Source organism: Podarcis raffonei, chromosome 4 (genome assembly GCF_027172205.1).
Source record: "Podarcis raffonei isolate rPodRaf1 chromosome 4, rPodRaf1.pri, whole genome shotgun sequence".
NCBI lineage: Eukaryota > Metazoa > Chordata > Lepidosauria > Squamata > Lacertidae > Podarcis > Podarcis raffonei.
Window position 1 is genome coordinate 24063052 of NC_070605.1, and position 14360 is coordinate 24077411.

A 14360-nucleotide genomic window follows, 5' to 3' on the forward strand; every position below is an offset into this window, starting at 1 on the left:
CTAGCAAGCAGAGGCCCTTCCCAGTAATCTGTTATCTGGAGTTTAAGGGATTGAACAGAAGACTTCATGCATATGCAGGAGTTGTAGCCCGTTCTGCAAAACTGCTCCTGCTGTTATCCTAGTGTGTCACTAAGGGGAGTGTTATTTGGATGGAGACACTTTGCTTGACTTCCCAGTCCTCAGGGCCGGCTCATGCACGAGGCAAAGTGAAGCGACCGCCTCAGGCGGCAGGACCACAGGGGCAGCAGAACTGGCGTTCAAGAAATGCTGTTGCCACACATTCCTTGATGGGCGGGTCTGCCTCCTCCTCAGCAGACGCCTGTTAATGTCACCTCTAGAGCGGCTCCGCCCCTTCCATTCCCACTTCAACCATTGGATAAGGTTGACTTGATTTAATTCCCTCAGTTCTTTCCAATGTAGATCTTCACTCACCGCTTCCTCCCTGGTGAGAGAGGAGCACCATTTTGTGGTTTTCCTTGGGTACCAAAATGTCTTGTGCTGGCCCTGCCAACCCTCAAATGCATTGGGCGGTACTCAAATAAGTTATAAGGTGGGGATGAGAGGCAATGAAGAAGGAAGGAATTTTGATAGGGTAAAAAAATGGAGCAGCTTCAGGGGACTTTGGAAGGTGCATAAGATGAGGTTGGGGGCTGTAAACAGTATGTAGCCACCGGCACTTACAAAGCAAAACTGCATCAATTTAATTTGACCAATGCTCTGCAAAATGCAAGCAGAAAGGTTGTTGTGCAGGATTTTTGTATAGTGTAGAAGATCAAGGTGCATGTGTGAGAGAGATGGAGACTGAATAAACAAACAGCATTGAGCTATTGTAAATAATAATTTAATAAATCTGTTGAGTGTTGTTAAGACTGGAAAAATTCAGCAGCAGTTTGCAGGCAGTGCAAGAGCAAATGAGGATTCCGTATGTGAGCCAGTGAATATATCTGTAAAACTGTTTCCCGCCCCCCCCCCTTTCCCAAACAAAAATTACAGAACAGTTTTGTGGAAACATAAACAGTATGATTTAATGAATGATACACTTGAGTTACCAGCCAAACGAAAGGGCATGCTGGTAGCAGCAGGTTATTCGGTTTTATAGAAGTGATTTTCCAGTGTTTTATTGCAGTCTGGGTAACATGAAACTACAAGCAAAATCTGTTACTACAATTCTTCTTGTTGTTGCTTCAAAAGATGGGTTTTAACGGCAAAAGCATCCCATACCACAAGTTCTATTAGCAGTTTAAAAGGGGTTTTCAAGGACGGAACAAATACCTTCAATTTTAAGAAATACAGGAGAGAAAAAGGTTATTTTGAAAGGCAAGGAAAGAAGCCTGCTATAAGGCCAGTGGGCGTGAGTGAGAGGTGGATGAGAACATAAAAATGTGCAGAGACGCTGAAAAAGAGAATTGAGGTTTGAAATGGCAGCTGGCAGCTGGGAGTAAGTTCCAGTGGGGCTTACTCTCAAGTAACTGTGTTTAGGATTGCAGCCATAGTTAAGCTTACCTTTCAGTAATTTAATTGGTGTTTTCTTAAAATTGCATTATATCTGTACCTTTGATGGGCTCTGAGCACACAGAATCCATGATAATTTACTTGGCTGTCTCCTTGCCTTCAAATTCTTAGGTTCACAGTCTGAGTCCACAAGCCCTTGATATTGGTCTCCTGATTTTCCATGTACTCTTTAGGTTCCTATGATTATGTTTTCATATTTAATATGTAGATACCATAACCACTGAGAGAAGTTTGGAAATGTAACACTCCCCAAAGCTCAAAACGCATATAAAGCATAATTGAAATACAAACAAACTCTTAACTTTGGGACTCATAATGCAATAAAGAATAATCTGTTTTTATAAGACTAATTAGTTTTAGCTGAAATGCAGTGTGCTAATTTTGGTTCTTTAACATTTTGGATCTCTTTTTAGATGTGGAGTGTATCTGTGTGCCTTTTTTTACTGTTTAAACAAATACCTCTTCTCTCTTTTTCTGGTAGTGTTTTGTTTCCTATCTGCGATCGGTCTACCTAATGAAGAACAAGGAAGTGTTTGATGTATTCAAGTTACCCATTGCTGAATATGCCCTGTAAGTGCTATTATCCCTAATCATTACGAAAAATGCTAATTAAAAAAATTGGATTGGATGGTGCTGGGAGGGAGTGTGTGATTTCTTTTGAACTGCACAAACCAATTTTCATTCCATGTTTTGAATTAGGAATGAAAGATTGAGTTGCATACATTTTATTTATTTCGTTTTGAAATAGGCATATGCCACCTCTCATTAGAATAATATGAAAGCTGTGCATATGCGTGTGACACATGTATAAATATATTTCATGGAAAATGGACCCTGCCTACTCCCATTCCCTTGCTGCCATCCCTTTGTACCTGACCATCTTTGTCCCTTTACCATACCTGACCATACCCTTTGTACCTGACCATCTTTGTCCCTCCACCATACCTCTGTGGCTCAACTGGACTGCTTCCCTGCTCACATCTCCATCCTTCAGTTCCCCATTCCTCACCTCGCCTGGGTGCTGCTCTCTTGCCTATATCTCCTGGTTCCCTCCCTATATTGCCTGGGCTGCATCTCTTTCCTCTGGATTCCTCTTCTTCTCCTTGCCTGCCCATCAGAGAATTTCATTGATTCCATATATGTGCTCATAATATGGCCATTTTGGCTAACTCGCCTATCAAGGTTGCAGTTGAGATCATTTTTCATGCCTTTTACCGGCAATCCTTAAAGTGGCCTTCTAAAGAAGGTCACTGTTGTCCCCATACTGCAAGTAGGACACGCGTGCTTAGAAAATAGTATGGATTCGTGGATTAAGACAAAATTGAATTGGAAAATCTCTGGCTCTGAGGTCACACCATCTACATCACACGTACAACCATGTTATTGGAAGTTTCCCAGTTCCTTTTTGTTAAGAATCACAACCTCTCCGTTCTTTTATTTGCCTGTTTGGTGGGATGCTGCCCAAAATGCTAGAGTCTGTGTTGCTTGGGCGCAATCTTGGCTGCGGCAGTTGTATTGTCAGTTGTGGCTTCATATAGTTCGTTCACGGGCATTTCCATGTTAAGCCCAGATCAGAGGAAGCATGGAGGAACTCTCCCATCAAGAATGCTCTCTTGTTTTCCGGTTCCAGAGGAAAGGGACTGCACATTAAGAGCCATTCTACTTGAACAGCATAAATATGTACCTGTGGCTAAGGCAAAAAATGTGCTTCTTTCATTGTAACCACAGCCCTTATTCTACATAATGAATCCTAATGGCTTAGTCAGTTCAGAAATCTAGGTCTGAATTCAATGGGCTTCCTCTCTCTACGAGCTTCATCAGAACTGCTTACTAGGTGGAATTTTCTGCATACAGTAGGTATTAAAGCAAAGCCTGCATCCACCTTTAAACCCTACCGTTTCGTTCCTGAATACCAATGTGAACGTTTACCATTACATTGTCATTAATAAGTCTGAAACCTGGCTATGAGAGACACTTTGGAGGAATTGGAATTATTTCAGCAAATTGCTTTCATGCAAAGAACATTTGTTAAGCGTTTTTAAGGCAAGGTGGTAGAAGGGCAATATCTACAAGCTGCCAAGAAGAAAACATAGTGGACACATCAGATGGCATTTCAAGATACGATGCGAATCAAATTCTTCTCGGAAACTAGAATTAAAATTTTGCCCTTCAAAACATGCGTCCATTATTCTGGTGTTGACATGCCAGATAAGGGTGCTTGATGTAAGCTTGCTTCCTACAACTCAGCAGTTAGTGCTTTGAAAATGCAACTGCTTGAGGGACAGATTTCAGAAGTACCTGTTACAAGATAGTTTTATGGTGTCTTAAACTGAAAAACACACATAAACACACATACACACCAGACACTCCCTTGTGTCTCGCAATATGTGTGCATAGATGAGAGCGACCAGTTTGGAAAACCTCTTGCAGGCAAGATCATGTGAACCATGGAGTGGATATTGAAAGGCACAGGATTGGGTCCTTAATAATCATTGGCCCAGTTCAGATGTAACATTCCTAGTTTGCTGAACCACAGCATAGTTTGTAGAAGATAAGATTAAGATATCTGAAGGCTATTGCATAGAGAAGATGGAGAAGATTTTTTCCCTGTTGCTCCAGAGGGCAGGACTACAAGCACAGGTGGAAATTGTAAGGAAGCAGATTTCGGCTAAATGGCAGAATAAACTTCCTAATGGTAAGAGCTGTTAGCAGGAAAGATTGCCTCCGTATATGGTGGGTGTTCTTTCACTGGAGGTATTGAAGCAGAGGCTGGAGGGTCTTCTGTCAGGGGTGGTGTAGTTGCATTGCAGATCCTGCCTAAAGCTGAGGGTTTGATTAGACAACCTCCCAAGGTTCCTTCCAACTTTGTGATTCTAAGTCTGGAATGAGAACTACCTTCTTGTTCCTCAATTCATGCACAGGTTTCTGTTCCAGTATAGATTAAAAACTCTGGGTGGAATTCAACACCACACTCTTCCAGTCGTTCTGTCTGCACAAGCGTTGCAACATCTAGATTGAACGTCTGATAGGGCAGGTAAAGTCAATCTCGCCCTTTGGTTTCCCATTGTGTTCGAAGTAAGGAACTGTGATTTGACGTTGGTTTACTAACTAGCAACTTTAGAGCACAGTTTCGACAGAATGTGCACTCCAGTTACTGAAAACAGACACGTAAACTAATGTTTTTCTAAATATTTTGAATTTGGGGCTGTGTGTGTGTGTGTGTGCGTGCCTGTTTCTTCCCACAGCTGCACCCACCTATTTCCCCCCCACAGACGAGTGCTCAGAGATATTTAGACACAGACTGTATGTGTGCAACTTACTGTTCTATTCAAGGCATAAGTCGAATGCTGGCACAGGAGGAAGACTAAAGTAGGGCGTGTCTAATGCTCCCCTAAACATAAACTTAGATCTAAGCATTAGTCATGGGTGGGGAGTGTTTGACCCTCCCAGATATTGTGGACTCCAACTTCCATCAGCCCCAGCCAAAGTGGCCAATGGTCAGGAGTGGTGGGGTCCAGCAACATAACAAAAGTCACAGGTTCCCTACTGTTGCCTCCTCAGATCTCATGGAGGAAGACAGCTTCCAGTCACCCCAGAATTGTCTCCTTCCCAGGAATTTCACACCTCACATCCAGGTGGTTTTCACTCCAAGATATGAATGCCATCTTCCTCAGTGGTGGGAACACAGGGAACTGACTTATACTGAGTTAACACCCTTGCTCTCCCTTGTTCCTTATTGTTTGTACTGACTGGCAGCTGCTTTGTATGGCTTCAGACATTTTGAGATTCTGGGAACTGAACTCGGAATCTTTTGCATGCAAAGCATGAGATCTACCACAGAGCTACAGCCCCTAGAACCTAGAGCACACTATATATTGGTCCAGAACTTACGAGGTTTGTGTCAAAAGGTAATACTGTCAAATTCTCCCAGCTATGTGAATCCCTTGTTCCAAAAAGTAATGTGTGGCCATTTTATTATCAGCTAATATTCTTTTGCCTTCCAGTGTCCACATTTAAATTCTGTATAACCTCATATTCTGCTTTAATCATTACGCTCTTGGGGATTAGCAAGAGTTTATCTTTTGATATTAAAATGGTTCCAAATTCATTGTCTTGCCTCCATTTCCTGAAAGGGTGATGGTTTCAGTTGCCCATATGTTCCCCCCCCTCCCTCTGAAATAGCGAGCACAGTTCTATCAAATCATGCAGAGACTATATGCAGTTCTGCAGTAATTAATTTGAGAGTGGAGCCAGAGAGAGACCAATAGGTCTGTGGCAGATAAGTGCCTGACGAAACATTTCAGGATTCTTCTCATAGAAATCTAATTTTGAACTCCCTCTCCCTTTTCTTTGGTTTGAAAGCATCTTGCTATTTTCCATCTCAGCTTACAAATGAAATGCTTAAAAAATGTGCCCAGTAGCGCTTGAAAAGATTGTGCGCATAGCAAAGCCCAGTTTCATTCATGACTATTTTACATGATTCTTCCACTAGAGGGGAATGGGAAGCTGTGCTCCACAATTATTGAATTAAATGGTGTCTGGAATATAAAATAAAGATCCTAAAGAAATTTTGCTCTGGCCTTTTTCTTATGTTAAAAGGGAGAGCTGAAGGGAGAAAATTAGGTTGGGATTCCAAAGCATTCACTGGTCCATTACAGTTCAGGTAATCGGTGTGGAGCCGCCCCACAGTTCTCCCCAGCTGTGTATGGCCTTGAGCACTGTGGCGTCAGTCTGAATCAGTCATCTGGTTATAGTTTATTATAGGATTAAGCTGATGCATGAGCTAGTTTCCATATCCTGAAGCTTGTATGCCAGCTGCGGACCCTGCTCTGTGAGAGAGATTGCCTGGCCATGGTTATCCATGCTCTGGTGACTTCCAGGTCAGGTGTCCAACCTTTTCAGACCCAGGATCCAATTTTAACCCAAAAATGCTTTTGGGGTCCCACCTCTTAATCTTTAAGATGCATGTATTCTCTTGGTGGTAGTGCTCCTGCTACAACCCACCTTGGATCAGGCTGCGGCCAGCTATTGTGTCGCGGCCGACCAGTTGAAAGCCTGCGCCAGATGCTACTGTAATGTGTCCTACGCTGGGCTGCTTTTGAAAGTTCTTCAGTCCCAAGTAAAGCTGCTAGGCTACTAACTGGGACCAGTGGCCAAAAAGCATATGTCTCATTAGTCTTAGAACAACTTCATGACTGCTGGTTTGTTTCTGGGCTTGATTCAAAAGTATAAATAAGCATATAAAGTACAGTGGTACCTCAGGTTACAGACACTTCAGGTTACAGATGCTTCAGGCTACAAACTCCACTAACCCAGAAATAGTACCTCAGGTTAAGAACTTTGCTTCAGGATGAGAACAGAAATTGCGTGGTGGTGGCGCGGCGGCAGCAGGAGGCCCCATTAGCTAAAGTGGTACCTCAGGTTAAGAACAGTTTCAGGTTAAGAACGGACCTCCAGAATGAATTAAGTTCTTAACCCGAGGTACCACTGTATATAAATAATTATTCCTTGGGAAGAAATCTGCAATGGGAGTGATCAGACCTGAAGTCCGGGGGGGGTGGGGGTGGGAGCCACTCAGCCTGCCAATATTTGCCTTTGTGAAGTGAAAGAGCAAGCTGGCACTCCCTCCCTGCACCATGCAGTTAATATTGAATATGCCCAGACCCTTTTGGACTCAGGTATCCAAGAGGAGTCAGCCCTGCACCTTACGCTGGACATGAATCTTTGCTTTGCAAGTTTCCATTAGCAATGGTTTGCACTGTGGCTGCTTCATGTCTTAACATTGTAAGGTAAATTGGGTTTTTGATAACAGCTGGACTGCCCGTGTGAATGCTAAATCTTTTTGGTTGCACATTAAAAAAAGATAATGTGTAATATAATGGTGTGTCTGTGTTCACATTTCATATGAAGGTTCATTTTGTGTGATGAAAGGAAGGATTATGTTCACAAGAAGGGGTTTGGGGAGCTCTTTACATCTGCACTAATTGGCTGTGCCCTGTTCTTTTCTTCACTTCTGCTGGCTCTAGGATGAATTTGTCTCCTTAACTTAGTTAGAATATTACCTGCTGCAGCAGAGATATTCGTGTGTATTTTTGGCTCAAACATGAGTTGTACTTTATCATCTCCATGCCTATTGTTTTTGTATTTTGTGTCATCTGATATATCGGTGTTGAATTGAATTTGTGGGTTTATTAGAATTTTTGTTGCACGGGTAACTTTTCATATTGTTAACTGAGAGCATTTGCAGATGACTTAGTATTGACGTTACAGGAGCCAGAATCTAGTACCAAAAGGGTTTTAGAACTAATTCAAGAATTTGGTCAAGTGGCAGGATTTAAACTGAACAAGTTAAAAACTAAAGTGCTTGAGAAAAATTTAACATCAATTGAAAGAGAGAGGTTTGTCTCTGGTTAAGAAAGTGAAATATTTGGGGATTAATATGACAGCTAAAAATGGGAACTTATTTAAAGATAATTATGAAAAATGCTGTACAGAAGTGAAAAAAGATTTAGAAATTTGGTCAAATTTGAAGCTTTCCTTGTTGGGTCGAATTGCAGCTATAAAGATGAATGTATTGCCTAGAATGTTGTTTTTGTTTCAAACACTGCAAATTGTGGACAAGATGGACTGTTTCAAGAAGTGGCAGAAAGATATTTCTAGATTTGTCTGGCAGGGCAAGAAGCCCAGAACAAAATTTAAGATATTAACTGATGCAAAGGAAAGGGGTGGATTTGCCTTCCGGACTTTAAACTTTACTATGAATCAGCAGCATTCTGCTGGTTGAAAGACTGGCTGCTTCTTGAGAACACAGACATTTTGGATTTAGAAGGTTTTAACAATGTTTTTGGGTGGCATGCATATTTGTGGTACAACAAGGTTAAAGCACATAAAGCATTTAAAAACCATATTGTCAGGAAAGCATTGTTTAATATTTGGATAAGATATAAAGATTTGTTGGAAAATAAAACCCCAAGGTGGTTGTCCCCAATGGAAGCAAAAGCACAGAAAAAGCTCAATATGGAGGCCAAGTGGCCGAAATATTGGGAAATTTTGGAACAAGAAGGAGATAGACTGAAACTGCAGAGTTTTGAGAAACTAAAAAACAAAGTGCGAGATTGGCTTCATTATTATCAGATAATAGAGGCATATAATTTGGACAAGAAAATTGGCTTCCAGGTGGAAAAATCAAAATTAGAAACAGAACTGTTAGAACCCAAAACTAAGATTTTGTCAAAAATGTATAACTTGCTGTTGAAATGGAACACTCAGGATGAAACAGTGAAATCTGTTATGATTAAATGGGCACAAGATGTTGGACATAACATTATGTTTGCTTTATGGGCTAATAGCCGTAAATAAAGAAAGTAAGTAAAGTAATTATGTTTGCTGACTGGGAACAGTTATGGACCACAGGTATGAAGTTTACGGCATGTAATGCCTTAAGAGAGAATATTATGAAAATGATTTACAGGTGGTACATGACCCCAGTCAAGCTTGCAAAAATCTATCATTTGCCCGATAATAAATGTTGGAAATGTAAAGAAAATGAAGGTACATTCTTTCACCTTTGGTGGACGTGCCCAAAGATTAAGGATTTCTGGGAAATGATTTATAATGAAATGAAAAGGGTATTTAAATATACCTTCCTGAAGAAACCAGAGGCCTTTCTCCTGGGCATGGTAGGCCAATTGGTGCCAAAGAAGGACAGAACTTTTTTTATGTACGCTACAACAGCAGCAAGAATACTTATTGCAAAGTATTGGAAGACACAAGATCTACCCACTCTGGAAGAATGGCAGATGAAGGTGACGGACTATATGGGACTGGCATAAATGACTGGCAGAATCCGAGACCAGGGAGAAGAGTCGGCGGAAGAAGATTGGAAGAAATTTAAAGATTACCTACAGAAATATTGCAAAATTAATGAATGTTAGAATGATGTTGGATAGAAATTAAGTGGTTTCCAGCTGTAATGTTTTAAGGGAATATGAGAATCAGGTTTAGAAACAGGTTAAAACTTAATGGTAAGGATTTGCTGAACTAACAATTTGAATTGGAATACAAAAAAGGGAGGTACGAGGAGGTCCGGGAAACATCTTAAAGGAAAATGAGAAATGGGAAATTTGCATGTTTTATTTTTTTCTTTTTAATTATTTTTACTTCTGTATTTTTGTTATTATTTTTTATTTTTTATTTTCTTTTTACCTTTATTGTATTATTATTAAAAACCTTAATAAATATTCTAAAAAAAAAACAACTTTTCATATTGTTTTGCCTCTGCAATTGTATTTTGCTTTTGTATGATGATAGCTGTTGAGCTTCTGTTTGAAGGGGGAAATGGAGTACAAACAGATGATCAACTGAATAGCTATGATTAATCTGTCTCATATCGGTTGCTGGGAATCACAAATAGGGAGAGAGCTGTTGCACTCCTGTCTTGCTTGTAGGCATCCCATAAGCATCTGGTTGGCCACTGTGAGAAGTGGATATCGCACAAGATGTGCTTTTGGTTGATGCAGCAGAGGGCTTCTTGATGTTCTTCTATATTATCTTGGATGAGAGCAGTGGAGGAGAAGGGCATTTATATTACTTAACAAGATTTATATGCTGCTTGGTTGTAAGAAAACTTCTGAGTGGATTACAACAATATAACATGAAACATTAAAATTATCAATAAAACAGGGAGTTCCAAAGTGTAGGTGTTGCCACACTAAAATATTGATTTCTTACAGGTGTGGAGTAAGTGTTGTGTAGGGCACTGTGTCACTCTAGCACAGTGTTTCCCAAACTTGGGTCTACAGCTGTTTTTGGACAACAGTTCCCATCATCCCTGACCACTGGTCCTTCTAGTTTGGGATCATGGGAGTTGTAGTCCCAAAACAGCTGGAGACTCAAGTTTGGGAAACTGCTCTAGCATTTAAAGCAGGGATGAGGTCTAAAAGGACTGAAATGTAAAAAAGGTTAAAAAATTGGGGATAATAACTTGCTGAGCCAACAACTTGAACTGGAATACAAGAGGGGGAGGTGGGGGGAAGTCAGGAAAATATGTTATTGAAAGTGAGGACTTTGAATTTTATGTGTTTTTAAATCTTTTTTTATGTTTTGTTTTCTTATTTGTGTGTTTGTGTTTCTTTTTGATTTTTTTGGATAATGGAAAAATCTTAATAAATATCATTAAAAAAAAATAAAAATAAAGCAGGGATGAGGGACCTGTTGTTGGACGTGGCCAGAGGTCAGTTTTGATGGAAGTTGGAGTCCAGCCATATCTGGCGGACCACAGGTTCCCCATTCCTGAAATGAACACTGACACCAAGTTAGTGTTTCAGCCAGGGCACCAAAAACCAAGTCAGGGGTTGAAAGCAGTAAAGAAGTCCTGACTTGCTGTTACAGAAATAAATTATAAAAAAGCCATGCATACTGATGAGTGTTTTCTTTTACGTGCTCTAATGCAAGCTGTTTTTGGACTACAATTCCCATTATCCCTGACCACTGGTCCTGCTAGCTCGGGATGATGGTTGTAGTTCAGAAACAGCTGGAGACCCAAGTTTGGAAAGTTCTGCTGTAACGTAGAGGAATGCATTTTGAGCCTAAGTATTATGCGTCTATGTTTTTATAGCTCCCTCGGGCTTGCAGTGGCCCCTCGTGTACGATTTCTTCAGAAGTTGCAGAAGAAAACGCCTGAGAATGAGCCTGAAAAAGAAAGACCATTGCAGCAAACAGATGAGCCCCAAAATGTAAGCAATGATGATGTAGAGAAATGCAGAGCACTCTTCAGCGAAACAGCCGTGTTGGGAGGAGATGAGGACATAGAACTCTCCAGCAAAGATAGTGAAACCGAGGACGATGCATCACAGGCTCAGACTGAGACTGAAGAGGAACCCATAGCGATCAAGGGTTCGGAAGCTGAACGCCTGCAGTTCTTTGAAGAGGGCGATAGTGATGACGATGACACTAAGGATCTCGATGTGCTGACGGTGAAACGGCGGAATGTCTTTGGCTTGGAACCAGGAGAAAAAGTAGCACCGGTAAGTTTTTTTCCTTTCCTTAAAAGTTCGATTTTGTTGCTATTGTTGTTGATGTAACTCAGAGTTAGGCGGCATGGTGCCCTCCATACATCTGCCATCATTCCTGACGATTGGCTGGGCTAATGGGAGTTGTAGGCCAGAACAGGGAAGTGTCTGCCATGCCTGTTTTTGCATGTGTACAGATATAATTGGAAGGACCTTTCGACAGGTTATTAGGAATGGAGGACAATTTAGTTTGCTCTGCATTTGAAAGCAGTTTGACCAAATTTGTGTTCCCCAGACTAGTAGATACACAGCTATCCTTCAGATTGCCCACATCTCTGGATTTTGTGGTGCAAGCCCATCTTTTTAAAGAAGCATATAAAATGGGGAAATGTATTTTCAATTGCAAATTTTGGTGCATTTTTCCCCTTTAAAGTTCCTTGAAGCATCACTGAATGAACTTATAATTGGGAACAAGCAAAGCAGACATTGCTCTGTCCATCTCTACAGATTATAAATCGAGAATGATGCTCATAGGTCTTTCCCCCCAACACATCCAGAAGTGCTTGTTTCCAAACACTTTTAGTTTCTTTGTTCAAAATGCTTTCTGTGGGCGGTGACACACGAACTGTGTGTGTGTGTGTGTAAGACAACTCAGATTTTTCTCTGTGAAAAGCTGGATTTGGTGACTTATATAAATCATTCAGACTAGTAAGATTTGCATATATTTTCTCATTTTGATGACTTCATTCTGCATGTGCTAATCAGAGTGGCAAAGGCTACAGCATCGCCTACTACTTTCAAGTCAAACTTCATTGCTTTAGTGGGCTAGAAACTTCCTTTTCCCTGCCCCACCTCAAAAAATATCAGGTTCCTCACAAAGTAATGGTATAACATTTTCTGGTTTAGGAACTCTGGGAGCATTCCATCGTGGAAGCACATCACCTAAGCCCCTTCCTATCCAGGCCGTTGGCTAATATGGCTCTAAAATAATTTCTCTAATCTCATGGCAGCCAGCCAACCAGCCAGCCCCTCCTGAGCAGAAGCAAAACCTATTCACTGAGGCCTCCTAGGGAAACGCTGCTTGCACGTAATCCGTATTATCCAGCATTTGGCTATAACAGTTCCCAGTGGCCAAGAGGAAGAGTTGTGAGGAAGATCATAAGAACAGCTTGTTGGATCACGCTAGTGGTCACTCTAGTCCAGCATCCTGTTCTCACAGTGGCCAACCAAATACCTGTGGGGAGCTGGCAAGCAGGACATGAATGCAGCAGTACTCTCCCCTTCTGCGCTTCCAAAAACTGGTACTCATAAGCATACTGCCTTGGACAGTGGAAGTAGAACACAGCCATCATGGTTAGTAGCCACTGATAGAATTGCCCTCCATAAATTTATTTAATCCTCTTTTAAAGCCATCCAAGTTGCGGACCACCAGTGTCTCCTGGGGTACTTTTTTTTTTACTCTTTCCAACAGCTCAATTATGTGGTATAACATCTCAAAATGTTATTTGTGTTAATATAAGTATTCATCATAGACTTTGTTTTTTCCAAGGCTTTGGCTTTCAGGAACTCTTCCAATAACCGGGTGGCATATTGCTTATTAAAGCACAGTGTTAAAGGTTTATATTCTCCTATTTCAGTAATCTCATAGATATTTGGATCTTGGTATTGCTTTAAGAATGAAGAGATGATACAGCTTTTATTTCATTAGAAAGAATTAGGCACTGTAGATTTGATGCATAAAAAGCATACAACATAAGTTATACTTTGTGCTTTCAACTTGTGATTCCTTTATTTTTCCCTTTTGAAAAGTTTTAATTGGCGGTATGCATTGGTGAGAACATTGACCCGCTTTATTTTTCTTGAGGTAGATGAGTGCATGGAATCATCTTTGCTGAGAAAAAATAATTGTCTAAATGGGGAAAGTACATATTATGAAATATAGAAAAGGCCAGAAAGGTTCAGCCCATGAGCTTGCACTGAAGGATTAAGGAAGAAACTCATCCTCTTTATGGCTTTTTACTATGGGAGAGTTTGGCTTAGCTTTTGGGTGCTTGCCTCCTATGAATAAGGGCAAGGAAAGAAGTAAGGTTCAAAATGGTACTGAAAATAAATAAATAAGTGCAACTTTAATAATGCAACAGGCTCAACACATGTCCCTGGAAATGTTTCAGTTACTTGAGTTCCAGAAAACCAGCATCTAATAAGCTCGAGAGAGTTTTTCAGTGGAAATCGCACAATAAATTGATATTTTTTGTGCACCTGGGGAACGCTTCATCTGAAACTTGCTGGACATTTTACCATTGTATCATTTTGCGGCTTGCCACTTTGGGTGGGTGGGTGGGGCTTGTACTTGGTGTCTCCCACCCTCTTTTCCCTCTCCCTTTTTCATATGAATGACACAGTCATCTGATACTATGCCTATCTAAGGAAGGGGTGAGAAATTGAGAATACAGATATTGGGAGGAGCCTATTTACCTTATTGAACAGGGATGGGGAATCTTCATCTCAATCCTGGGGCCTACATTTGCCCCACCAGCCTTCCCCATTTGTCCCGTGAGACTGTTTTCCCTAAACCATACCTGCCTCCCTTGCATCTGATATCATATTGGGTATCACACTTGGTCACCACCTTCCCCTCATCCCCAAGGGCCAGCTTTAACAGGTGGGTAGGGCGACTCACCTGATCTCATTATAATACCAGTTGATTGGCAAGTGAGCGGTCCCACCAGCTTGTCAAATCTGGCCAAGTAGTGGGAGGTAAAGATCTGGTCTGCTGGGCTAAAAACATTTCCCTCCTCCGAATTAAAACTTCAGAACAGGGAAACATAACGAGGTAAA

The 14360-nt window shown here is 41.1% G+C and overlaps 1 protein-coding gene across 1 annotated transcript in view; it reads left to right on the forward strand.

Annotated features, from left to right (window-relative positions):
- The window catches only part of DDX10 (DEAD-box helicase 10), a 167335-nt gene that overhangs the window by 42406 nt on the left and 110569 nt on the right, over window positions 1-14360 (forward strand). Inside the window, exons 12-13 of the mRNA XM_053385784.1 lie at window positions 1994-2082; window positions 11129-11537. Of these exons, the coding sequence (XP_053241759.1) occupies window positions 1994-2082; window positions 11129-11537 (498 nt within the window). The remainder of the gene's footprint in view (window positions 1-1993; window positions 2083-11128; window positions 11538-14360) is intronic.